This window comes from Anarhichas minor, unplaced genomic scaffold (genome assembly GCF_050575085.1).
Source record: "Anarhichas minor isolate MPS153535 unplaced genomic scaffold, ASM5057508v1 ptg000074l, whole genome shotgun sequence".
NCBI lineage: Eukaryota > Metazoa > Chordata > Actinopteri > Perciformes > Anarhichadidae > Anarhichas > Anarhichas minor.
This window is the reverse complement of record NW_027466520.1, coordinates 3,174,257-3,189,677: the sequence shown is the minus strand read 5'-3', so window position 1 is coordinate 3,189,677 and position 15,421 is coordinate 3,174,257. Positions and strand designations below refer to the sequence as shown.

At 42.7% G+C, this 15,421-nt stretch overlaps 1 protein-coding gene across 1 annotated transcript; it reads right to left on the bottom strand.

The window, feature by feature from the left end:
* Positions 1-1,314: 1,314 nt before the first annotated feature.
* Positions 1,315-15,421, bottom strand: LOC142937473 (myosin-IIIa-like). Its single transcript, XM_076080424.1, has 6 exons — positions 15,254-15,421; positions 13,779-13,913; positions 7,148-7,252; positions 6,867-6,966; positions 3,342-3,418; positions 1,315-1,464 (listed from the first exon to the last, which is right to left on the bottom strand). Exons 1-6 carry the CDS (start codon positions 15,419-15,421, stop codon positions 1,315-1,317), a joined length of 735 nt encoding a protein of 244 aa, XP_075936539.1.

The following is a 15,421-nucleotide window of genomic DNA, read 5'->3' as shown; positions in this document are numbered from 1 at the left end:
TCTTCTCTTTTGCACATAATGAAGGATAAAAGCTTAAACCTTTGCACGTGTGCATAATTAGAAGAGCACTTTTAATCTTTAACCTTCTCCAAAGTCTGGCGCCTTGAGCAGGAATTTGACTTCTGCACACACAATTTCATCCCAATCCGTCCCCGTCTCTCTCACAAGTCAGAGCCTTTTTTTATTTTGACTTTTTTCTCTTGCAATAACTTTCCACTTTTGACTTTAAGTCTAGTTGGTGAATCCAAACGAATGCAAAGACTATCTGTGTTATGATACATGTGGACATAGTACTGTAGGACATGTTATATGTCCAAATGTTTACGACAAAACCCTTTGTTAAATATTGTTAAATGCAGCTCTTTTAAAGGTTTCAATGTCGAGCAGTGTTTTCTTTTCAACCTAATAATATACTCTGTATATTCAGTGGTGGGAGCATGACAAGCTGCATCCACTACTGGTGCCTACTACTACAGTTAAAACAAAGAAATACTGGAATACTGAATGTTGCTGCAGGAATACTACCGGTGTATATTGTGTTGTATTGTGTCCAGCCTTTGAATACAATATGATGATAAACTACAGTGTAAACAGCAGCACTAAGGGATGAATTCAGGCATTTGTAGAAACCATCGAATATGAGGGTTGTCCTCTTGATGCTCCTCTGTTTCTATTTGGTAGTGTTTACCCTAAATTAAATAGGACGGGGTGTGTTTGAATCAATGCCCTCAGCGTAGCTTTTTATCCGAGAGTGCTTGACGAGTGAACCCGGAGCAGAGAGAGGAGAGGAAGTGAGGAGTGTGAACAGACAGCCTGAAGCTCTGGCTACAGCAGTCACATAGATTCAGAGGAAGCTGTGTGATGTCTCCTGTGGAGCACGAACCCCGGAGCAAACACACAGGACAGCCATGTCACAGGAGCTGTCCTATGTGTGTGTGTGTGTGTGTGTGTGTGTGTGTGTGTGTGTGTGTGTGTGTGTGTGTAGGAGCACACCGTTTCAGGGCAGTGATGGACAAAGTGCTGTGCCGGTAGAATGATAGAGTCTGTAAGTGCTTATGCAGCGCTCACACTGGAATCAGGATAAGATAAACAATTACTTTTCACCTTCAGTCCACAAAACACACAGATTATGAAAAGTGTGGCTGTGCTCTCAGCCTCCACACACAGGATGAATGTGAATAGTGGTTTATGGATAAGCCTCTGCGCGCAGAGAAAAAACAAATGAAAAGACTGTACTTTATATTGACAGTCTGTATAGAGAAGAAAATCACTGCGTTGGGAAGCAGGAGGTGGTTGCGTAGGTGTGACGGAGGCTCACCTGGGTATTTTGAAAAGGGCTCTCATTGGGTGGAGCTCGGAGAGGGGGGGGTCTCCATCTCCCAGCTCTATGGCGGTGATGCCGAGGGACCAGACATCACAACGAGCATCGTAGGTGGAGTCCAGCTGCTGCTCACACGCTATTACCTACAGCAGACAGACGGGCAGAGGACGAAGTCAGAAAAGCACCGACATGTTCTAACAGAAATACAGAATTTAATAAGCTACTCAGCAGTATTAAGAGAATCTCTCTCTCTTTATCCCGAAAACAACAAAAGACAGAAAATCCTCTGGACAAAAGTTGTACAGTTTGGGCCTACTTCCTTATTTGGGAGTCAGTATTCACGTATTGTTAGTGAATCTTTTTTTATTTTGTAAGCCCTCGCATACAAACAAGTAAGAGAGCAAAATCCATATGAAAACATCAAAGAAACCCAATAAACAGTGTAAAAGAGCTCAGACAAAGCTGCAGTCTCATCATCATCTGCTGTGGGCAATTTAGTGCTCACACACAAACACACACACACACACACACACACACACACACACACACACACACACATAAGCACACCCTCTCACAGTCAATCATCAATGTCCTTAGGGCAACATGGTACCCAATCAACATTAGGTTTCATCTTTGAAGGGGAGGTATGTGTACACAAACACACACACACACACACACACAAACATACGTTCGCCATTATTGTCAATTGTCTGAAGTCAATATAATTTGTATTCCAAATCCCTAGGCATGTTCTTATGTACACAGACAAATCATAACCAGATCGCCCATAACACATCCTGAAACACACAAGTGTACCCACGCACACACACACACACACACACACACACACACACACACACACACACACTTCTTTATGGAAAACACAATGACAGTCATACCTCTACATACCAAACATAAAAGAAAGAAATCTATGTTAAATCAGCAGAATATTTTGGCAAGAAAATTGAACATTAAATGACCAAAATATCCCCCAAAAAGTCAAATATATACTCGTAACACAGCCTAAATCATCAGTCAATAAAGTCAATAAAAATATAGCTCATCCGAAAAGTACAACATTGTCCAGATGTGACAAAACTTACCCCACAACTCAGTTACACCACCAGATCTTCTTGAGAACGCAGGTAAGACTCTTTTAATGCAATACTGTGTATGACCCAGAGTAAAAACAAACTAATTTTCTATCGTCGATCCTTGTTTACAAATCTCACTCCTTACATCAATAAACCTTTCGACTAAAGACGTTCTAGTCTTGAGAGTCAACCTGACAAACATTTTACGCAAATGAGATTAAAATCTTTGAGTCCTGACTGAACACGTCACGTTTATTCTGATGCAGAATTTGCATGGCATGCAAACCTCATGTAAAAACGTTCACTTTGATTTGACAAGTGAAGGACTGTGAAGGACAAATCGGGGGACAACATCCGCACATTTTAAACCCAGAGGAGTATAACTTTACCCGTCTTATCAGAGATCGCTAATGGTTCATCTAATCTAATGTTGATCCGCGTTGATGTTAAGTTAAATTAAGATGAGTGGTCATGGGATGCCACTACGTGTCGAGGTTTTCCTCAAGTGTTGTGGGTTCAAATAAATATACATGAAAGCCATCTGCAACACTTTGTCCAAACACGCCGTCTATCGTTACTGTTACAAGGTGTTGCTGAAGTCAGATGAATGAAGAACCTCAAGCTGAAAGACCACTTTATATTACCCTTTACACGACACAGGAGGAAGGTACAGCTACCATAAAAAGTAAAGGACACTGGGGACGTGAGGGGATCATTTCCTGATGTAATCACGTCTGTGAATACGAACTGCTAGTGCAGCGAATGATGGAGGCCGTCCATTCCATTTTTCTTTTCATGCACATTGTATTTGACAGTGTTATCGCTCTGATGATTATTAACTGTGGCCCACTGGGATCTGCTCCAGGCTAATGTAGTGGAAAGAGACGAGGCTGCGGGAGCGTTCAGAGGCCGGCTTTTTACTGTACCTCCGGAGCCATCCAGAAGGGAGTTCCCACGGAGGTGTTCCTCCTCAGACGGGTATTTGTCAGCTGGGCTGAAACACCTGCAGGGAAGAGAACGCACACTTTAGCCTCACTAAAGGACTCTCAGGACTGAGACAATTTGCACTCTCTCTGTAACTTCCTCGACATGTGATTTTTTTCGGACAGGTTTGTAAAAGTGATGGTCTGTGAAGAGGGAAACAGTGAACAGTAAGCAGCGGGGTGCTGCTCAACTGATATGTTCCAGAATGGTTCTCAGAGCTCCCTCGTATCCCACTGATAGAGCTGTCACTAAAGTGACAAGGAGGGAAAAACAAAGCACATGCACAGAGAGCCTTCAAATGATAGATCGCTTTGAATTACAAATTTCTTATGTGACTGCAGGCGATTTCGCCGGGCACTTCAAGAACAACATTTGAATACAATTCAGCTGTAAACAGGCTTTGGCAGCTGGAGACGTTTCCCCGTCTCTAAGAACAAGATATTATGAATCTAGCCAAGTTAGCTTTATCGTACATATGTATATATATATAAATAGGACAAAGTCATGTTGCAACAATCAAGTCAGAGATAAATTCAGCATACATGAGACTGCAGAGAGCCTGCGTGTCCTTATGTGTGTGCGTTATTGTGCACGACAAAGCCTGACAACGAACATGCTGACCCACAATCGTGTGTTCAGTCCAGTCCGGACAAATCAGTGTTACGCCACACTATAATGTATCCCAGGGCTTTCTCAACTGAAGCAAGCAACCAGGACAAAAGCAGAGCCTCGAGACAACAGCGGCTACCGACAAACAAACGGTGATCTACCGATGCTCGACATGCTGCAGCGGAAACAATGTCTTTGCCTTGTGGAGCACGTCGTGTATTGTTCTACGCTAATCTGGATCGCAGTTTCTGCAAAAAAAACCTCACTCTGATATTCTGCAGAACGTGTTTTAGCAGAAACCTGTGAGGAAATAAAGGGGTCGTTTCTGAACATGCAACCAATGTCTGTTCAGAACACGTGTGCAGACGTGTGCACGGTTTACACAACAGCAATGTATTTCTAACAGCACGTTAGCTGTAAAAGCTCATTTTTGATGGCTTCATTAATGTCGGTACAGTAGAGTAATACAGTGCTGCTCTGTTGCTGCTGGTGGGTTTAAAGCCAGGGGTGGAGATGAGCAATGCAGCGGAAAACAGATCTGTGGCAAAACCATGTAAAGGGATTAGAAACATGTGCAGGAGGGGATATATATATGCATGAGGCTGCACAAACACAGGGACGCTCACATGCTGTCGACAAACCACAAAACCACTACGCAGAAACACTTCAACCCGCATTAGTGAGAACAAAAGTCTGACACACACGTCCGCTACGATACACATAAGGTATATGAGCACGTGAGGATACAGAAACACAAAGAGACCCCTATTAAAGCTCTCACAGCCCCTCTCTTTCCACTACATTAGCCCGGAGTGCAGCCTGGTGGGCCACACTTAATAATCATCGCAGAGATAACGCCGTCAATTACAATATTCATGAGAGACCCATGAACGAACAGCGGCTCTCTTTCTTTCTTCCAATGCTTTTTTATTTTGGGGAGGGGGGTCGATCTCTTTGCCATTTTGTTTCTCTGCCTGTGATGAGTCACTGCGGGGGCTTTATCTCCTCAGCTGCTTAGTGTAGCGTGCACCCCTCCACATGAAAATCCATTAATCCCAGCGTGACGCAGTGCCGTCGTGCAGCACGGAGGCAGGCCGACGTTTTCGTCACTCTGCAAGTTTTTATACACGCCGGGCTATTTCTGAACTGCTGCTCCTGTTTCGCTTTTCCTTTTCTGACGGCGTCATAGCCGATATCTGATAGAAATGTCAACTGTCAGCCATGTTGAGGCTCGCAAACAAGCAGTATCAAAAGATGTTCGGCATTTTTGTGCTTCCTCTGTACGCTGGCTGGGAGAGATTCCACTATTTCTCTTTTGCATACTTCCAAAATATTAAGTCTGCAAAGACTTAATTGGGAGATAACAGCACAGGGTTCCCACATCTTATCAGCTCAGTTCGTTGCAACCTTTGTCTCAGATGGATGACATTACTTGGTGTCACAGAAAGCTGAGAAATTCTGATCTTTCCATTGAAATGCAAGTCACATGTGTGTTACAGCCTGATGTTCCAATTTTCTACCAAAACGCCACCTCAACTCAAACTTACTTCGAGCTAAATGCTAACATCCACATGCTCACAATGACAATGCTAACAAGCTAATGTTTAACAGGTATGTCATGTTGTTCACCATTTTAGTTTATGGCATAGCATGCTAACAGTTGCTAATTAGAACTGAACACAAAGTGCAGCTTAGGCTGATAGGAATGTCATTCGTTTTTAAGCTATTTGGGCGTAAACCAAATTATTGGACAAATTCAAGTTCTGATCCTGTTGTGAACATAAATGTCTTCACCAAAATGTCTAATGGTCTTCAAGATATTTCACTCAAAACTACAAATGTGAACTTCCTGCTGGTGCTGAATAAAAGGTCAGGGGATCACCAAAATCATTGCGGTTCATCCTCTGGCCACCATGAATATTTGTGCCAAATTTCAAGGAAATCCATGCAATAGATTCGTCTAAACAACAGAAATATCGACCTCATTGTGCTGGAGGAAGAATTAGTGGATTTTCAACGTCAGTAGTATCCTCTGGGGATCACGAATGTAGTAAAATGTTGTGTTTCATGAATAATGACACTTCTTACTTGTCGTGTGAGTGGGACTGAAGTCTTTTCTGTTTCAAAGGTAGAGCATAGCACTAAGCAGGGTTCAACTTTCTCATGTGTTGAGAATCTCCGACGGCCTCGTAAGGAGGAAGAAGCTGCTTCGAAGGCGACGGACGGCCCTGCTCCGTATTAGCTAAACTTCACATCCACATATTAAGTGATTCCATTAATACCTCTCCTCCTCCTCCTCCTCCTCCTCCTTATATAAGAGATGTGCACTTTGTGCTTCATGGTTAGAAAAAGGCTTTTAAGAGAAGCCCACAATTAGCAGACTGAATGCAAACCTACACACATGTTGAGTGGGGGATTTTATGTGTAATGAAAACAGGCAGCTGGTTTTTCCAGCAGGGGTGAGTCATCCCCTGGAAATAGTCAGAATCACTTTGCTTATCGTGAGCCTTCAATCCAAGAACTACACAGCCGGGCTGCTCGGAGCGCCTCATTTGGTTAAGAAAAACCCCAAAAGCAAATCAGGGCAAAAGAAACAAACAAAGAGTGAAGAGCAACAATGTCCGCCGCCGTCTCCCGGGGAATGTAAAAAGATGGGTCGTAATGGAAAAACATAACCGTCTGCCACCTTGTCGGGTTGTGTAAACGCATCCCAACCTCTCAAGGAAACTAATTAGTGGAACAATTTATTTGGCAAGCGGCTGAAGGTAATGGCTTTGACCCTCTTCTGTTAAATAGAGCCACGACAGGATTTTCACTGATTAGAGGAGGATGTGTACAAAAACAGACACACTGCGTACCGAAATCCACGAGTTTGACGCCTCCGTGCGTCGTCAACAGGATGTTATTGCCTTTGACGTCACGGTGGATGGTCTTGTTGCTGTGCAGGTGCTGGAGGCCCTGTGAAGAAGAAAAAAAAAAACAGATGCTAACAGCTTTTTCTGACAAGCACCTGCCTTCAAAATGATCCAGCTTTAAGTTCTTTTCATCGAAACAATGTGTTCAGTGGGAGGTCGTTCTATTGAGAGCTCTACAGTACATCATTGTCTCCCCTCGTGCACATTGAAAAGGCCAGACTCACCATGAGGGCCTCATGCAACATGTAGCCAATAATGGCTTCATCCATTCGGTCTCCTCTCTTCAGCATGCCTTTCGCCAGATCTGTCACAGAGCCACCGTTGCAGAGCTGCAACAGACAAAACCCACAAAAAGAGCAAAAACCCGACATGAGTCAGCACTTATAGATGAGCTTATACAATGTGTTAAAAAAAATCTGGGGCATCTGAGACATTCAGAATTTCACACAGGAGAAACGGCGGGGGATGAAAAAAAGTTTCGATCCTGAGATTTCACAGCGAGAAAAGAGATGCTTGGAGGTAATTCTGTCAATCTGCAGCGGCTTATCTTTCCGAGGCAGCTTAGCAGGAGGTGGAGAAAAAGAAATCCAGGAGGAGAATGCACATTTTGTGTGTGCAGCTGACTAAGCAGGGTAAATATTAAAACATGCACAAATCATCTTCAATAGAGTACATCCTCTTGTGCTTTCAGACAATGGAAACATGTATATCGAGCATTTCATAACTGGAAACAAGATTAAAATCGGCATGAACACTTTGTCCTCGTGGCAAAGAAAACCCACGTTTTACTTCATGTGCTTTGTATTCTTCTTATGGTGTACTGCGTCTGGATACGGACTCCACCGTCAACAGCAATCCCTCTTGGAAAATTACAGAACATTACCCCGTAGGTTCCCTTGGCAACAATAATAACCCTTAATTTGGGTCTTTCTTTGAGATGCCGGAGGTAGAGGCCAGAGGTACGCAAGAAAAGAAAAGCTGTAAGACGTCAATCAGTGCTGGAGGGCTGCTCCCCAAGAGAAAGCATCGATTCTGCATATGAACACTGTTTGTAAACACAGACCTCTGCGTGTTAAAAAGATATAATCTAGATATTAAACATACAAACGCCTCTTTTTCCATTTTTTTTATTCGCATTTCAACTCACATCTTTAGTCCAAACCGCACGAGAAAAAAGGGTTTTGTGTCAGACAGGAAATTTCCTTCGTATTTTTTTATGTAGTAAACACTCGCTCTTGTATAATTACACTAATTTTCCCGCACTTATAAACTGAAAGCTTAATGAGGCAACAGACATGCAGCGTGTGGTTGTTTAGGATAGGAATCGGTCCCCTGCAGCGATCGCACTAAACATCACGTGTGAGAAAAGATGGGGCTTAGAGTGCAATATGTATTTCACTAAAATGGAAACAGAGCTGTACATTTAGACAAAAACGTTGCATAATGGCAGAAATTATGAATCTGATCTTCCTCTGCAATCCTGAGAAAAAAACGTGCTGACTGGTACAAAAGTAGCTTCATAATAGAAGCATTACTATTATTATTATAATTGTAATTATTATATTCGTGGCTGTGTGCCCAAATCTCCAGATAGGGACCCATTTCATCATTCCATTATTCTTCCACCCACAGAGCTCGTGCACGTATTTCGTCAAAGTGTTTCTTTGCTACGTACTGCGGCTAATTGCGCTAACCAGAAGCTACACCATTGCTTCTTTCAGTGAATCCTTTTTAAAGATCAAAACACTACATTTAGTTGATTTTAGAGATGTGAATACATATTAGTGTCTCAATTGATTGATTTATAATTGTTTAGTCTATAAACTGTCAGAAAATAGCGAAACATCTCACAATTTCTCAAAGTCCAATATGACATCCTCAAATTGGCTAAACATAAAAAAATATTACACATTTCATTTACAGTGATAATAAACAGTTAACATCAGCAAATCCTCTCATTGGAAACAAACAACTACGTTGTGTCTCTTCCTGGTTATTATTGTCATCTCTGTCGTAGCTTTGCGTCTCTTTATGGTCATTCTGTGTCTTTCTGTAAGTCTGATTTGACTTTCAAAGAAGAACATTTTGCAGGAACTTTCATCAGAAACCCAAACCCAGGAGCCATATGAGCACTTGGGCCCAGCGTAGACCGATAGACCCCCCCCCCCGCCCTCACGCATTAGATGCTGAAAGGGAAGCAAGTCTTTGACCTTGACTAAGCAATGGCATAAGTTTTTCAACATCGTGCCTAGTGTGCGTTTTCTATCTGCCTATCAGTCTACCTGTCCATCAGGAGCCCAGAGGACTGTTGCAGGATGGATGGCGGGTATCTCAGCTGCCACATGGGGAGCGTAATCCTGCCTCTCTCTGCTACCTGACGTGCAGACAAACCGCAGCTAAGCAGAGAACACCACCGGGGCTCGCAGACAACGTCAGTCCACATCACCGCTGCCATATCACCTGTCATCATTAAATTACACCGGGCAGACAGACAGATCCATATTAATGAGAGGCCCCCGTGCCCTGGATTTAGCAGAGCTAAATGTTAGCGCTCTCACCTTAGCCACGGAGGCCACATCTAGAAAGTGATGCTCAACGTGAACATTAATTATTTGGGATGTGGTGAAGACTCAAACCTCTGCAGAGTGAAACTGATATATGAAACTTCGGAGCTGGTTTGATTTAAATCTTGTACAGATTGAACCGGATTTCCTCCGCTGGGTACAGATATTTAATCACAAGTAGTGTGTGAGGGTTGTTTCCTGTATTTTCTGTAATTTCTCTAAATAATGTTCAGATCCATGTCTTCCATCTTCATCTTGAACGTCTCCTGAGTTTCCACAATAACTCTCAATTTTGAAAGAAAAAAAAAACTGAATACATTGACTACTGAGTGGGATATTCTCCATTGCAAACGAGGTCAGGTGCTTGTTTAGTCATGTAAATGAAAGTAGACGATCAAAGACGTGTAAAAAGAAGTGGATGAAACAAATGTAAAGATGAAACAAACAGGGCTGCCCCCTGACTCAGCGGGGAGAAACCACAGCGGCCGTTAAAACACACAGGTGCTGACTTTTTAGTCAACCGTCTCTGATGTACGCTTCCTTGCTAATATAAATATAAATTGTGTCTTATCTGCTGCCTGATTATTGGACGTATGCAGTTGCATCATGTCTGCAGCACTCAATAATCATGCGTGTCTTCTGTGAGTGTTACGCGCTGGATCGTCTCCAGAGAGAAACACTCGTAGTGGGACTGCCAGGTGATCGTTTACACCAGCACAATAGCCGAGGTGTCTACTTTCTGGCACCGTTTATTGAAAAGTGCAAACACTGAGTACCATTTTAAACCTCATTGTCAATTAATGTCTGTAGAGGTTGGGGTGCGAGGGCAGGACGAGTCAGGACAGAGACTAATGGGGGTAAACGAAAGCAGCGGAGGTCTACTTTTGACTTTTAGAAGGTGTCCGACAAAATAAATCGATGTGGTCCAATGAGAGAGGACGAACAAAAGGGTAACAAATAAATCAATGTCTCTGCTTTAGATGGAGATCTAAGTGAAAGAAATGGGAACGATAATAGATGTATTTTGGTTGGACTCTACCAGCTTTGAATACTTGGCTTTCTTCCATTTCCTCCTGTTGGCTGAGCTACTCAGGGATATGCAGGCCCAGGTCCAGTGTTAAATCGGGCAAGAATAACTTCATTCAAATACATCAAGCAGCCACAATTTGGTAAAAGTTACCGAAATAGAACCAAATACTGCATCATATAGCCAAAAATCCGGTCTGGACGAGGCCCAGATAAGGGTCAGCTCCGGAGACAAAGACCTGCGTCGCACCGCCCTGACGAGGTGGCAACCGGTCTTTATCATTCTTATTGTGGAAGACTTTTATCACAATAGATTGAGTCATCTCCCAGTCCTATGAAAGGTTAAGCTTCCACCATAGAAGCTTTCATTCATCCTTTCCTCAGTCTTGACCAGTTCCCAAATCACCATGCTTCTATTTGCCGTTACATTCCTCTGTAAGTGCCATTAGACAAACTCTTGAGTGTGCTGTCGTATGGCTTGTTATTCAGCAACGATTCTTTTCAGCCACGCTGCCATAAAGGCGTGTTTAATGTAGTGCTACAGAGACAGTTTAACAAGAGCTTCCATCTCTGCAGAGAAGCTGAAACTCTTAAAGATGCCAATGCAGCTTTGGTCCTGATAAAAGCCCTTCATGCCCAGTTACTTCTTCTATTTCCCAGTGGCTGAGCCCATTAGCAGACAGTTTTCCTGTATGTAACCCTCTGTTAACATCAGTCTGTCTCTATGACTCTGATGCATAGATTTCTGAGGAGGTGCACATCAGCTCCAAACGAGGTGTTTCTGTCTTTTAATAGCAACACATTTAGGAAAAGATGTGTTAAACATTGTGATGATGCTTCAGGTGTGATAACATATTGAAAAAGATTAAATATATGTTCTGCAAAAGTCATTAAAATGTTCACACATGCAAGGTTTCACAGCAGAGATCAGCAGCTTTTTGTCTAAATGTTATGTTAGCACCTAATTACTGCTTCTACTAGCATTAATATTTACAAATGGTAGTAACAATGAAGCAGGAGAAAAAGAACTAGCAGCTAAACTCCGTAAACAACTCAATATGCAATTTCAATTTAGCATTATTTTATTTTTTGCATCTTTAAGATGAGCTTTTAGAGGTTGGACTAATCAGTGGCCTTCATTTCGCGGGGTCCTTGGGTGAAACGCTGCAGCTCCCAAATGACATGCACATCCAAATCAGGTTTCTATTTCCAATTAGAGAATAAAAGTCGCTCCATCGTGGCTCCATCTTTGAAGTCTCTGGGAGCAGAAACAGGCCGTGGTACATGAAAGCTTGCTCGTCTCTGCCCGCATCCGCTATCACAAAGGACCCGCACTACAGAGGCAAAGCCAAAAGCTCGCAGACCCCAATGAAGAGGCTAACAAAGTAAAGGATGCAATTTCTGTGTATTCTGTTCATAATGAGCGGCCGGCTGTCGGTGCAGAGAAAGGCTCCTCTCAGCAGAGCTAAAGGACGGAAAATTACAGTTCAGAAAGGAGAGGACAGTAACCATGGTGAATGACCGTCTCACCGCTTGCTTTCCTGTCTCTTCACTGCTGAAACCCCCATGTGCATCTACTTCAGAGCGCGCACACACACACACACACACACAGGCACACAGCCACTTGCTAAACTGTCAGGCGGTGATTTTCAGCCTCAGGATTAGCCACCAGATTTGGACTGCTGGCTGCAGATTTTTGCAAGGGAAATTTAGAAAATGGAGCAGACCACAGAGGAAACAGGAAGTAAACAAAGTAGCAAAGCTGAGCGAACTCTCCCAACGACAGATTTGTATTTTTTACTCAAAAGATATAAGTCCCGACAGAACAAAACTATAACTAACTATCACTTCAGTGCAAAAATAATAGCCATGTGTATCAGATAAAGGTCTTTGTTTTCCTGTAATAAGGATTTTGCATCTTAGATTGTACTGGATATGTGAGGAAAGTAATAGCGGGGTCCTCTGCAAAGGTCAGGAGGAAGGATACGATGAAAAGGGAAAGAAACACAAGCTGGAGAGCTGAAAACTATCCACTGGGTGAGCTTGGATTACAGGAATATGGACACTCTGTTCTAGCGGCGCTGTACCTGATAAAGGAAGAAGGAACAGAACAAAGTGGCACACAGTTGGTAGAGATTTATTTTTAAGGTGCAGTCAGAATAGTTTTAAAATAAATGCTATTTTATGACAGGGTGTACTGGAATCGTAGACGCTCACGGCTCGACACTGAAGCTTTTATGCATGTAGTCACTTTGGATGGTTGTAACAAAGTAAAAGTATATCATTTTGTTTCTCATCAACCCTCCTCATGTTTGTTGACCATGTTTACAGGACCTCTGCAGGTTTGTGCTGCTCTCCGTCAAAGCAGGAACACAAAGTACACGGTCAGAAAGTCAAAAGGCAGAGAAACCCCACACCCCCCACCGCGCAAACACTTCTCCTCCTCTGAGGTTGACCTCCATTACATGTTTGTCTGGGAGTTGACATTTGAAAAAGGTACAGCAGGCAATGAAATATGAAGGATGCAGCGCTGGAGGCTTTATTTTTTTTTCCAGATGTAAAGAAAGCAGCAGCAAGGTCCCCTTGAACTTTCACAAATGATGGGCTCTAACCGGATCTGAATTTCTTCGATTGTTTGGCCGTTCAATGCGAAGAATCGGTTATTTGAGACTATCCAAAAATCCAAAAATCCATCGGTATCAACGATTTATGCCGTGTCACAACCATTCATACTTTTAAAACCAATGTGTTTATGATTAAATTGTTTACGGAAGCACAATCATGGAGTTTCTTTCTTAAAAAGAAAAAAACAACGGCTCAGATTATCCGACTCATCAACTTTCAGGGGGCAGCCCTACACAGATTCATACCTGCATGTCGCCTTTCCTGTTCAGCAGGTGCAAGAAAGCAGTCACAAAGTCAACTGTATAGTATCATTGTTCAAAACGGGGTCATTTTGTATTCAGTCATCAATACTTATACGACTTATGAAGCAGCTTCCGTACAGTATAAGAGCACCAACAATCTCAAAAGTGTTGCATCCTTTCCATTTCAGCCTGCCGAACAACAGAAAGCAGCTACAGGAAACATGTGGGCCTGTGCTCCGACCCGCTGCAGTAGGTGTCATCAACTAATACACTGCGACAGTCCTTGTAAACAGAAATCCCTGCTCTGCTGCAATACTATTTAAGGTCTCAGTGAAATATACGGGTTGTGGTAAAAACATATAGTGGCTTCTCTATGCAAACACAACGCGTGTTCCTACCTCCAGTACCAGCCACAACTGGTCTCCACATTTCACGTCCTTCTTGTAGTACATCCCGTAGAATTTCACGACATTGGTGTGGTCGGAAAGAGCTTTGAGGATGTTGTACTCCGCCTCGATCTCCTCATCGATATCCTAGAAAAACAAGGACGAAGATCAGTTAAGGCACATTTCTTCACATGCTTCGCACGCTTACGTACCGTGTTTCCATTCTGTGACGCTTTAGGCCAGAAGTTATCAAAAGAAAACCAGCTTTGTGGATTAAAGAAACTGTTTTAGTTTAGTTAAGTTAGTTAGTTGTGAGAGTTTGATGAGAAAACTGCTTGCCTGGCTTAAAATGGGTACATAAAGTGTAAAAATGTAAGCATTTTATTGCCTTTTTTCCCTGATTATAGTCTTAATGCTAAGCTAACCGTCTCTTGGATCCAGCTTCACATTTAACAGTTGTTAACAGAAGAATAGGTCTTGTCGTCTAACTCCAGTCAGGGACATTAATCAGGACTTCAGCACTCTGTTGCTGCTCTTTAGGACTTAATGAAGTCTCCATCACTGACTCTGGTTTAATGTGGGTGAAAAGGGCAAATCCAGGACATTATAATAACGGCAATTATGGGATGTTTTATTGCTGAATGCTGCAGCCATACTGTCTGATTAAGGCTAACAAGAAACCAAAGCAACTTTCCCTTCTCAAATTGTTTCCCTGACAACATAAAATGCTCCCGTGTTTCACAAGAAAAAGCAAAGCAAAAAATAAATGATTTAGTGTAAAAGATATATGGTTTTCCGCTTGATTAAAACAATGGTAATGATGGTGCTCACAGGCTAGTGGTCTGTGGATAATCATTTCTCAATAATGAGAAAGTAACAAATTCACAATAATGAGACGTGTATAAGCATGAAGGCTGAATCTAATGGAGAATGGCTGCTCGTTAGAGCTGCTAAATAAGCCATGAAGTTCACTGTACCTTCACAAATAAACGGAGGAGTTACAATGACACCATAACATGAGATCAATGATGAGCAGTGTGGTAATAATAAGTATGGACGCCTCCATTACTGATCTTTTATCTGATAATAGTGACCTTTCTTGATTGTCGTGCCTCTTGCCACGTAATGTCCCGTAAGTGGTAAATCTCGTCACTGTATAAAACAATCTCTGCTTTAAATTCAAGGTATGAGGGGAAATATACTGACTGAGCAACTGAAAACGAACCATAAAGTTAACAAACTGCAAGAGAAATGATTGTGGCCCAGATCTAATCTGTGCTGGTGTCTGCATCTTTAAATATACAGATGCTATAAATGTGACAGACAAAGGGCCACAACACAGTAACTTGTCGGCCCTGTGGCACCAAAGGCATAAACACATCACAAGCTTACAGCTGCTTTAACAAGCACTGACTACAACCCGTGCACGGCATGGAGGGAGGACGTTATCCAAAATATCAACACGTGAGATGAGAAAGTCAACTTACATGGATGGGGTCCAGTATCTTGACGGCCGCTTTGCTTCCATCAAGTTTGTTGAGCACCTTGTAGACCTTTCCGTAGGTCCCTTTCCCGATTGTCTCGATGATGTCCCAGGCGTCGGTGGGATCTGGAAAGTTGTCGAAGACAATCGATTTCCCTGGTTGTGGAAACAT